This window comes from Amphimedon queenslandica, unplaced genomic scaffold, assembly GCF_000090795.2.
Source record: "Amphimedon queenslandica unplaced genomic scaffold, v1.1 AMPQUscaffold_13098, whole genome shotgun sequence".
NCBI lineage: Eukaryota > Metazoa > Porifera > Demospongiae > Haplosclerida > Niphatidae > Amphimedon > Amphimedon queenslandica.
In genome coordinates this window covers 67,827-79,200 of record NW_003546666.1, presented here as the reverse complement: position 1 = coordinate 79,200, position 11,374 = coordinate 67,827, and the positions used below count along the sequence as shown (strand labels likewise).

Genomic DNA, 11,374 nt, shown 5'->3' with positions numbered 1-11,374 from the left:
CTCCTGTAAAAACAGCTATAATGATAACATTGGTAAGTGTTAAAATACATTCATGCATGTGGTTCAATCGATGTTTGTGTGTGTGCCTCATACCATATAGTGGGTAATTTTGGAGGGGATTAAATTTGGCGAATTTGGCATATTGATGGCCATTTGCCAAAATAAAAACCCGCCATTTTGAGCCATTATACGCATGCTCAATGGCACGTGGCCACAAATTTGCCAAATTAAAAATCTGCCAATAACCAAAATTTAGTAATCCACCAAATTTTAGCCCTTCCAAAATTATCCACTATACAGTACTTATGGTCATATTACTGTACATTACTTTTCATGCATCACTTAATAATATTATTTGTGGTGATCTACATGCATATGTACAATAGGGGAATTACTAACATCAATTAGAGGAGATCGTAGATGGATCACTAGGAATTGTTTCAAGCCTTTGAAATTTGACACTAAAGCCCAAAGGTTTCTTAAAATGTACATGTATCAATCTTATAATACATGTATTTATAGAGAAGATGATCATAGTGGTAACAGTATTGACGATATTAATAAACCTCGTAGAGGATTTAAATGTAGGCTGTGTAATTGAAATGGCAAGTAATGTTATTTGTTATTTTTAGGGTGGATTCTTGTGATCATTTATGTATTTTTTTTTTCTGGAACAGTTCTGTGTGTAAACTTATTGATGAGAGATAACACAGATATTGGTGCATTTCTTTATGTATATTATATGATATTAATTTGGACAAGCAAAAAACTGAAGAAGTTTTTTAGAAATAAGTAATGAATATAAAATTATTGTGTCTGTATGATAGTATTGTGAACAATAGAGTACATTTGGCAGAACTGATGGAAGGCCTAATGAGATCCTTTTATCAGGACACATGCTGCTTTACAATTACAAAGATGATTTCACAGATTACCATTACCTTCCAAAAAGAAAAATGGGTAAAAGTGAATAATGATTATTGTTTAAATTAACTATTTGTTATTTATAGAAACTAATGGAGGGCTCTTATGCCTACTGCTATAATTCCTACTGACCAATGTAAGCATAATTAATACTAATTGACGTACATTAATATAATAAATATAATTGTTTATTTTGCAGTTTGAACAGATGCAAGATGTGGCCAGAATTAATTAAGCTGAATCAAAACTAAGTATTATTTTTCTTACTGCCTAATTGCTGTTGCCATAATTTGTATTTGATTGTTTTTAGTAATATAGTGTATGTAATACTTATGGCATGTATTCACCCCTTTCATTTTTATGCTAAATTTGGTGTATTTTTTCATATTATTTTTGCTTTCTCATTTCTACTTTTTAAAGATCCTTTTTTTGCTACATAATGTAAGAACTTGTGTACCAGAAACTATGTACAATATTAGAGCTGCATGGTAATTTTAGTATGCAGGAGGAGCAGGAGTATAATAACATACAGTGAAAATAAAGGTTCAAAAAGAGGTTATCTAAATTATAATTGTTAAGAATAATAGCTATTCTGACTTTCAACAATAACAGTTGCATTGTCAGAAATAGCAGCTACATAAATTTCATGCGATGATGAAGCAAAAAGAAATGGATAAGTATGAGCTAGTAAGATTGTGTCTCTTTCTGGTGATATTGATGAGAGTGAAAGGAGCTGGTAAGGTTAAACTGTCTCTTATAATATCAAACTGATCAATTTCCAATATCTAGTCATTACAGTACATCCTCAATCAGCAAGTGTTCCTATTTATACAACAGTTGTATACACTTGTGAAGGAACTGGTGATGTATTAAACTGGCTGGTTGAGGGTGTTACTTTGGAAGCAAATGTTAAACAAGAGAGATACATAACAGTTATTGATAATCATAAAGGCAGTAACCTGTCTTCTGTACTAATAGTCACTGCTCTACCTACTAATGATGGATTAAGAATTGCTTGTCAAACCATAGTGATATCTGACATGAATTTTGATCAAATGTTTTCACAACAAAAAACATTAACAATCAAAGGTCAGTTTCTTGAGTTGTTACAATTGTTAACAAAGCAGATCTATTATACATTAGGTATTTCATCAGTTGAAAATTTGATTTGTAACTTTATTTCAAACAACTCAGCTGAAGTAGCATGGTTGCCTCCTGTATATTACTCAAATGATGTTCCTGTTGATTCTCCTGTCAGTCATCAAGTATTAGTTACTAATGAAGATGGAGATGCGATAGTGGATACAAACACAACAAATATAAATATTACAGTGTATAATATCACAGAATGTGATACATTTAATATCAGTGTAACGGCACTAGTTGATCAATATGAATCAATTGATAATACTATCAGTAACAATGGAAGTAAGGGATACAATAATGATGGTAAATATTACAATAATTATAGGTTATGTTGTTTCTCTAATGAATAGTTCAATACAAGACCTTTTACTTGAAGTATGTAGTTACAATTATCTATACAATATACTGTTCATCTTATATAGATTTTATCAGCACCATCTCCACATTGTGAATGTACATTGATTGTGAAGGATAACGGTGCTGTATTGATAAATGAGTATATCAACAGTTCTAATAGAATTATTGAATATTCATTGACACCTTTCAAACATTATCAATTAGCTGTTATGCTTATTAACTTGAGAGGGAAAATTGAAGACAATTTCTATACTACAATATGTAAGATAATTAATAATAATCTTATAATTGTACTTCATTACTAGCTACATACAATGTACAAGATGTGCTAGTATCTACTGAAGGGAATGGATCAGTTAGTGTACAGTGTGTGTTTGTATCAGGATCAACTGCTGATGGATGTCATGTGATATTTACTGATACTAGTAATGGAAGGAATGAATACTTTAATATAACTGGACTTACACTGGTAACATTACCAGCTGGTAATTACACAGTGACAGCTTATGACATCATTAACGGAGCATTTTATGGACCTGCTGTTCATCCCATACTGATTGCAGTGATAGCTTCAACACCATCATTGTCTTCAATAGTCAGTTTCACTACTGGTAAGCAACAGTGTACTTAATTTACAATTGTAGCCTATTATCATTATCTATTATAGATGTGAGTACTGCATTCTCTGAAGCACAGATGTATTCATCAACAATGCCAGGTATTTCAAAAAAATAAATCAGTAGTAATAAATCAGCATTACATTGATTTTTCAGTTAATCATCCTACAATTGATGCAAGTCAAAAATCATCACTATTACTCACTATTTGTTTATCAGTCATTGGTGGAGTGAGTATAATACTGATTATTGCATTACTAATTGCCATTGCCTCTACATGGTGGTTCAAGAAGAGACAAAAAGAGACAGCAGGTATAGCCTAACAATCAAACATCTATAGTGTTCATTCTGTAATTATATAGGTTTGATTACTAATAATCCAGCATACGGACAAGGTAAAATTATAATGCATTAAGCCTTAACTAAAATGCACCTAATAAACTGTCTGTCACTCCTTCTAGTGCAACAGAATGTTGTAACAAGCTCACAAGTGCTGCATATTGATGTTAATCCAGCATACGAAACTGCACAAAACAGATCTACTCCAGTATATGAAACTTTATGGTGAAGATAACTATTAAGATTTTTTTAAATATTAATAATATTTATGACTAAAAAACACGTGATACATGATTGTCAGCTATTTCGGATCTATATCTAGCCTAGTATATTTCCACATCCTGCCATTTCTCTTGTTATTTTTTTGTTAACCGGTATAACTCTACTGCGGGAAAATGTTAGTTATAAACTTAATAGTTTCCTGCTTGTTACGGCAGAGGTTAACGTTACTGCTCATGATTCTTCTTCCTTCACTGCTGGAGCTTGCCGAGGCCAGCCACGCTAGGATAACAGCACCGCCTGTATCCGTTCTAGTACTTCCCCCTTATGCAATTGGGACATTGAAGTGCGAAGGGAATGGAGCGCACCTATTTTGGCAGATTGTGACTGCCAGTGGTTATATTATCCAAATGTCTCCTGACATTAAGCAACAAAGAAATATATCAGTTATTACTACTAATGAATCTGGTAACTTATCATCAGTATTTACTATTGTTGCGTTACCTGTTAATGATGGGATTAAAATTAAATGTCAGATAGTATCATATCCACCTCTTAAACAAGTGTTCTCTAATAGTACACTAACAATATCTGGTAAGTGGATTATTTTTTACGTTACATTATTTATTATTTTTATTATAATAGGCATATCGCCAGTTGAAATTTTCACATTCAATTTCACTTCGAATGCTTCATTAATATCATGGTCACCTCCTGTTTATTACTCCAATGATGTTCCTGCTGGATCTCCTGTTAGCTATCAAGTACTAGTCACTGATGAAGAAGATGGAGATATCATACTGAATACAACTACAATCAATACAAATATTACAGTGCCTAATGTCACAGAATGTGATGCATTTAACATCAGTGTAACAGCTCTAGTGGGTCGTTTTAGTAGTACTAACACTGAAATTGGCCATGAAGGTAAATGAAATAAGTTTTATTAAAATTTTATTGACTGTCTCATTGTCTAATAGGTTCCGGTTATTATGTTGTTAATATTACAACAGTTAAATATAATTCACTGACTTCTAATGTTTCTACTAACGTTTCTATTGAGGTACTTATAGCTTCATTTACATGTTTCATTTTTTTCATTAGTTAAGTTGTCCTCCTTCACAAAGTAATACTTCCCTAACTATTACCAGTGGTAGCAAAGTTATTGATCAGTATCTCATTACTGGTACTGATAAAGTTTTCAATGATGCACGTACATTGGAACTTTGCAAGAAATACAAATATGCTGTATCTGTTTTCAATAAGAGAAATGAACTTAAAAGGGAAGCCTTTGCCAGCATTAGTAAGTATACAAATAACACAATTTTCATTTCTCTTCTCTCAGGTACATATCAGGTCAGTGATGTGTACATTAACAATACATATACCAATGGATCAGTTAGTGTACAGTGTATATATGAAGAATTATCAACTGCTGATGGATGTCATGTGATATTTACTGATACTAGAAATGGAAGGAATGAATACTTTAATATAACTGGGTTAGATCATGCAATACTATCATTATCAACCAGTGGAACCTATCGTGTTACTGCTCATAATATTTTCAATGGGTACATTACTCCATGGACTTGTGTAAAACCTAAACAAGTTAATGTGACTATCACACCATCCATTAGTATGTTAGAAACATTTTAATTTTATTATTGCTGTTATTATTATTATTATTAGTTAGCACCACTAATTCTGTTGATTCAATGTCTTCTACTATAAATGATGTTCTTACGTCTCCATTACCTTCTCCAACTGACTTTATTGAGGGAACTGATGACAGTTCATCACCTGGTATGAATGGAATGCATAATTTTGATTGTGATTATTTTATGAAACAATAGGTTCAGAAACTGGTAGTAACTCAATACTTTTTATCATTTCTGGAGTGATTGGTGCTTGTTTATTGGTGATAATAGTAATATTCATAGTGGCAGCATTGTTATTGATGTATAAGAGACAAGCTAAGAAGAAAGGGGTTATTTTGACTTCAGGTATAGTATATAGATGTTATTATGACTAGAGATATTATTATTATTATTATTATATAGAAATTGCTATCTGTCATCAACCCCAAGCAGAGATGAGTCATTATCAAGAGATACCTATTGGAACAGTATCTATTGATGTGTCAAATGATGAAAGATCTTCAGGTCCAACAAGTGAACCAGTACAAGGGAATATAGTGGATCCTTATCATGTTTCTTCTGATGAATTACTAGCTATAAGGAATGTAAGTTATTATTGAATGATGCAATATACTTCATGATGGTCTCAATGCTGTGAACATCATGTTCTATTGTCTATTATGGACCCACTCTGTTCCACACAATATTCCCATGTCACTACTACATCTCCACAAGAGTTAATACTATTATTTGTAGTTGAAGCCATACTAATAGTCTAATACGCTGTTTACTGCCAAAACGCTGCCATCTACTAATTACATGCTGTGTATGCTTGTTATTGAAATAGCAAGAATAATGTTTATTGTTATATGCATCCAAATGATGAACAATCTTTAATGACAGGGGCTGATATACTATTATCTATAATAATAATAAGCATTATGTTTTACTAATTGAAATTTGATTATGTAACATTATGTAACAGCTAGTGTGTGCTTGTTTTGTTAGCATTAATGCTGTGCTATCATTGCACTTTATCTCTATTAAACTATTACTGAAATTTATGATCAGTAATCCTACACTATGAATTATGATATTACATTGTATTCTCACAATTGTTTGTGTGTTGTGTACATTGTAATAATGAAATTCATGAACTGTATACAGAAAAATGACCAAAAATAGTCAAAACTTTGCTGTAATTATTATTCTGATCATTAGGGGCAAACTCAAACCAGCTCACCATCATCTAGCTCTGACTCTATTGGTTCACCTTTTAGTGCCACCCCATTGATACAACATGATGATGAGAACACATTCAATACTGGTCCTACTGTTACTGTTACTAACAATACTGCTACTTATGCTGTTATTGGTAGAAGGACTGATACTACTGATGTACCACTACCTACTGACCAATGTGTTGAATATAGTAATGTTGCTGGAGATATTAGCAAGGTAAATTAAGTAATAACAACAATGTGACATGTTTATGATTATACACATTAGAGAGGTGTGGCTAATGCTTACAATCGCGATAATCATAATGAGGTCAGTTATAGTGACATGTGATGATGTTTTTAAATCTCTTATTCTTAGTCTAACACCAACAACACTATTCATGGAGATTTCAATCCAGCTATTGTAAGCAAAGATGAGGTAATTGTGTTTATTATTATTATTTAATGTTAGGCCGCAGAAATTTCTCCTCCTCCCTATGATGATTTGGACACCATTACTAATCCTGTCATTGGACCTATTCCTGAATCTGTTACTGTGCCACTTCAGGCTTTACCAGTTGATTATCTTTATCCTCAAGCTGAGGAAGAATCTCACATAAAAGGAGCTTCCAGTCTTTTTGTTACATCACCAGTTGAACAACCAAAAGATGGTTATTATATATATATATAATGTGTAGAAATAGTATAAGACGTGTTTAATTTTAGGTTACGATGATCATTCGTCAAGTCGTTTGTTAGAATATTTCTTTGTTGAATTTACTCCTCTTCCTGTCTGGACGTTCTCTCATCAACCACATGAAGATAACAATGTTAATGCTGCTTCCACACAAGATGAAGAAAAAACTCTTCTCTATCATGATTTATTTGATGATTTGGATGTAACTCCACTTGAAAATCTTGATCGTGAAGAAGAATTTGGTCATTCTGATGTGATGCTAGTTCCTCATTTTACATCACAGTACTTTTCAAAAGGAGAAGAAGAAAGAAATTTTGGTGTGAAGTCACATGGTAAAGAAGAGAATGAGGAAGTAAAGAATGGTGAAAACATTGATGAGCTTTATAATACTACTGAAGTTCAGAAAGGAAATGGTCATGTGGCTCTACCAAGTGAGATTTCACATATACATGTACATGTATCTGAGATTTTATCAAAAAGTATTTGATAGCACACGTCGCACACTTAGAAACATTAGCTTAATTATTATGAAAATTAATTATTTTTTATATGTATTTCCTGCAGTAATGACACCTTTAAAAAAGAGAAATGAGGAGCCTAAAAAAGCATTTAGACAAGCAAGCATGGAAATATTGATTGTTGGAGATTCTGGAACTGGTAAAAAAAGTTCACCATGCAATACTTTGATTGGTGAATATGTACATGTAAGTTAGAGTGTATTTTGTTTCAGATAATAACTATAATAATTTAGCCAACTGGATTGTTTGCTGGATCTTATGGAATTGGTGTAAGTACAATATTGCCCTGTTTTTGTCCAAAAATAGGTTAGTAATAATATACATGGTACAACAATTTAAAGTAATAATGTGTGTGTTTTATAAAATTATTGCACAGTAGAAATTAAGAAGATATTGGACAGCTCTTGTCATTTTTTATTTGATATGTCATTGCAGCCTGATGATTATTACTATGACTTTGATTTTGATTGTTACATTAAGGTTATTATCACCTTTTATTGTTTACTAATTAATGTATCATGCTTAGGCAATGACAAAGAAGTTTTTTATGAAAGCATTTAATGACACATTGACTGATGATTCAAGAAATAGTAAGTATAATGTTAAAACTATAATATAAAGTATTATCTGGCCTGGACTTATATTCTAATTATGGTGAACTTGTAAGTGTATTTGTGATACATGGCTTGTATGCCTTTATTGCTGTACTGTTTTTGCTAGGTATGTGTATTAATAATTTTGTATGTATACAGTATAGCTAGAAAATTTGGTGGAGTAAAATTTTCGTGAATTTAACAAATTGAGGTCCATTTGCCAAAATTTAAATTTTTTAATCAATTTGCTAAATTTTAACACTCCTAATTTTAATGCTTCAAAATTCCTAGCTATACAGTACATATTCCTGCTGTATTCATGTGTACTATGAATATTATGTAGGGATCTATTTACATCTCTGATGGCTTTTATTCTTGTCATTGCTTCTTATCAGTCTTTTTCTTTTTTCTCTTATGTTTCCTAGCTCTCATATCTAAACAAAGATATTAATGGTAATCAATGACATTTTTTATTTTCTGTAGAAATAATAACTCTTTCTGAATGTTGCTATCGATGGAAAAAATGGGATAAAAGAACGGCCTGTATATGGCCAAATTGGGATTACAACATTCCATGGAATTTGAAAGTATCTCCTGAAATTAAACCTTTTACTGAACCATATGAACTTTTAACCCTTTAGATCTTGAGTCATGAACGAAGTGTGAATGCTACTAATGCAAGTGCATATGTACCCCCCATTGGATGTGAAGAGATGAAGACTTGTGATGGTTGCTATTATTATGAAGAAAAGTGCCTCAAAGAAACAAAAGAGAATACATATTTTGGAGGGTGGAATTGGAAGACTGCCTCAATTACAAAGTTGCAAGAATTAATATCCAATGTTGGAATTTTGCTCTACTAAACATACCTGATTAAAGTTGCAACTTATAATGTTGCAATTTACTATTATTGCTGCTCTTTATATAAACATGTACTTTTTTGCTGTCATTCTGCTTCTTAGTTATCCCCCACTTTATTGCAGTTTAGTTATCCCCACTTTATTGCTATTATTACTGTTACTTTATTGCTGCTTAGTTAGTTATCCCCACTTTATTGCTATTATTACTGTTACTTTATTGCTGCTTAGTTAGTTATCCCCACTTTATTGCTATTATTACTGTTACTTTATTGCTGCTTAGTTAGTTATCCCCACTTTATTGCTATTATTACTGTTACTTTATTGCTGCTTAGTTAGTTATCCCCACTTTATTGCTGCTTTGTTATTACTCTTACTTTATTGCTGCTTTGTTAGTTCAGATGGTTATTTTTCTTTTTGCTAATAATAATTGAAAACATTGATTTTAATAATGCCTCCTGGACCATAGATATTAGAGTTTGTAACTCTATCTATGCCTGGACCTAAGGACTTTCCCCGGGAATTCCCCTAGGACCCCTACTGTGACAAGTGTGTGTGCTCACTGTGCTGTCCGTGAACTCTGAACTGAATTGAGAGATGGTTTGTCCTGTGTGTTACTTTGTACTATAAAAGAAGCTTCCTAGAGGCTGTGATGGAGAATTTTAAACATGCATTCTCAGTCGGTCCTCCTATTTTCGGTGGTAGTCTTCTCCACTCTGCTGTCAGGTAGATCCAGCACCAACTGCCGTATCAATTTGACAGAAAAGTTGTCCGATTTCATTTTAACAACTCGACGGCTGCTAGAAAGTGCAAGCACCATTGGCCCAAAGACTACAACCGGCTATGTTGGGGGTAACATATCAGCTAATGCCTCCATTCCTTTGCCTGATGGATGTACTGGTCCAATCATATTCGTTAACGACTATAAGCTATCTAGCCCTTGTAACAACCTGACAATATATCATGGTGCTGATGGGCGGGAGCATCTCATTTACACTATTAATGGAGTGGAACATTCAGTGAATGGAACCAGGATAGATGTATGCATATTTTGTATGGACCACTATGAATGCTTTGTTCCTGCTTACTTTTATGTCAAAGGTATGATTATTGTTTTTGTTTTCATTACAATGCACTAATTAAATTTAATGCTTTAGGCAACTAAGATATTAAGTTTTTAATTCTATATTTAGGTCGTCCTAATATCACAAGAGATGATATATTGATAAAGGTTACGTGTAGTGAAGTTGTGATCACCGGTAATATTGATAAAGATGCGACACTTACAGTTGAAGTAAAGAACTCCTCAAACGTCACAATCTATAAAGAGAATGGCCTGACTCTACCTTACTCTATTAATGGCTCCGTGTTTAACCCAAGGAATGAATATCAACTCACTGCTGTTGCTACTAACAAAGCAGGGGATAGCAATCCTTTGACATATGATCTCAATTTCGATGTCAATAGTAAGTTTTATAAAAATTACAATGATAATAGTTTAACCATTTTAAATCCACAGTGACAGCTGATTTCAACATAGAAAGTACTGCGGTTAAATATGTAAATGATACGGTTAAAGTTTTATTTTATATAATTAGAGTACGTTGTATACTATAACTTATGATTTATATTTTATCAAAATTAAGGTCAATAAAAGCTGTTCCCTGTTATATGTTATATCTGGACTACTTGAATGTGGAATCCAGCTGTTTGGCAGGTGGACATACGCTTTTATACTTAAAAAAGTCTTTTTCTTTTCCTCTTGATTTGTTGATGGATCAACAACAGTGTAACATTGTCGTTGCATCAAAGACAACAAAGAAGGAAGTAATAGTTGGTAAGCATGTGTGTATGTACACACTCTTTTCACTACCATAATTGCAATATATTGTGATAAAAGGTCATCTTTGATTGACCTAGTGAACTCTGTATGTGTGTATGTGGTAGCCACTCGTGTCATGTGATAACATACTCCAGATAATGAATCTGACAATTGACCTGTTTGTGTGGTTATGTTATTGCCCTATGGTAAATCCCTTTCCTTATTTGTACAATCATGTGACACACATGTGCATGGATTGCATATAATGTGTGTAGTGTGTGTTTATCTGCTGATGAGTAGGTGTATATGAATATCAATTCATTTCCTTATGTAGATACTAGCCGTATATCCAATATCAGGATATGGCCTAGAGTGACACATGATGGATACTACTCCATTAATGCTACTCTCTTAAATGGAGTCAC

General features: G+C 32.6%; 2 protein-coding genes and 1 long non-coding RNA gene across 3 annotated transcripts in view; all 3 read left to right on the top strand.

Annotated features, from left to right (window-relative positions):
• LOC109585230 (uncharacterized) overlaps positions 1 to 9,566 on the top strand; it is a gene marked incomplete at its 5' end in the record, with an annotated part of 16,003 nt that extends 6,437 nt beyond the window's left edge. Inside the window, 15 exons of the mRNA XM_020001224.1 lie at positions 5,047 to 5,241; positions 5,295 to 5,408; positions 5,459 to 5,608; positions 5,666 to 5,847; positions 6,464 to 6,700; positions 6,752 to 6,793; positions 6,842 to 6,886; positions 6,935 to 7,133; positions 7,189 to 7,590; positions 7,724 to 7,863; positions 7,911 to 7,983; positions 8,054 to 8,157; positions 8,204 to 8,267; positions 8,754 to 8,857; positions 8,912 to 9,566. Coding sequence (XP_019856783.1) covers positions 5,047 to 5,241; positions 5,295 to 5,408; positions 5,459 to 5,608; positions 5,666 to 5,847; positions 6,464 to 6,700; positions 6,752 to 6,793; positions 6,842 to 6,886; positions 6,935 to 7,133; positions 7,189 to 7,590; positions 7,724 to 7,863; positions 7,911 to 7,983; positions 8,054 to 8,157; positions 8,204 to 8,267; positions 8,754 to 8,857; positions 8,912 to 9,133 — 2,273 coding nt within the window. The remainder of the gene's footprint in view (positions 1 to 5,046; positions 5,242 to 5,294; positions 5,409 to 5,458; positions 5,609 to 5,665; positions 5,848 to 6,463; positions 6,701 to 6,751; positions 6,794 to 6,841; positions 6,887 to 6,934; positions 7,134 to 7,188; positions 7,591 to 7,723; positions 7,864 to 7,910; positions 7,984 to 8,053; positions 8,158 to 8,203; positions 8,268 to 8,753; positions 8,858 to 8,911) is intronic.
• LOC109585232 (uncharacterized) lies at positions 2 to 1,364 on the top strand. Its single transcript, XR_002186390.1, has 7 exons — positions 2 to 32; positions 387 to 474; positions 523 to 584; positions 633 to 792; positions 843 to 960; positions 1,011 to 1,060; positions 1,124 to 1,364. It is a non-coding gene; the product is annotated as an uncharacterized LOC109585232 (long non-coding RNA).
• A 45-nt stretch (positions 9,567 to 9,611) lies between the features above and the next one.
• On the top strand, positions 9,612 to 10,893 carry LOC109585229 (uncharacterized). The gene is made up of 4 exons (XM_020001223.1): positions 9,612 to 10,228; positions 10,321 to 10,593; positions 10,647 to 10,726; positions 10,774 to 10,893. The coding sequence occupies exons 1-4, from the start codon at positions 9,796 to 9,798 to the stop codon at positions 10,891 to 10,893; spliced, it is 906 nt and encodes a 301-aa protein (XP_019856782.1). The 5' UTR covers positions 9,612 to 9,795.
• The last annotated feature ends 481 nt before the right edge of the window (positions 10,894 to 11,374 follow it).

What these genes read in the sequence shown, in the direction of transcription:
- LOC109585229 (XM_020001223.1), top strand. Translation starts at nt 9,796, where the DNA reads ATGCATTCTCAGTCGGTCCTCCTATTTTCGGTGGTAGTCTTCTCCACT. An exon ending in TGCTTACTTTTATGTCAAAG is followed by an intron (nt 10,229 to 10,320) that starts GTATGATTATTG and finishes TTCTATATTTAG; the next exon opens with GTCGTCCTAATATCACAAGA. An exon ending in TCTCAATTTCGATGTCAATA is followed by an intron (nt 10,594 to 10,646) that starts GTAAGTTTTATA and finishes TTAAATCCACAG; the next exon opens with TGACAGCTGATTTCAACATA.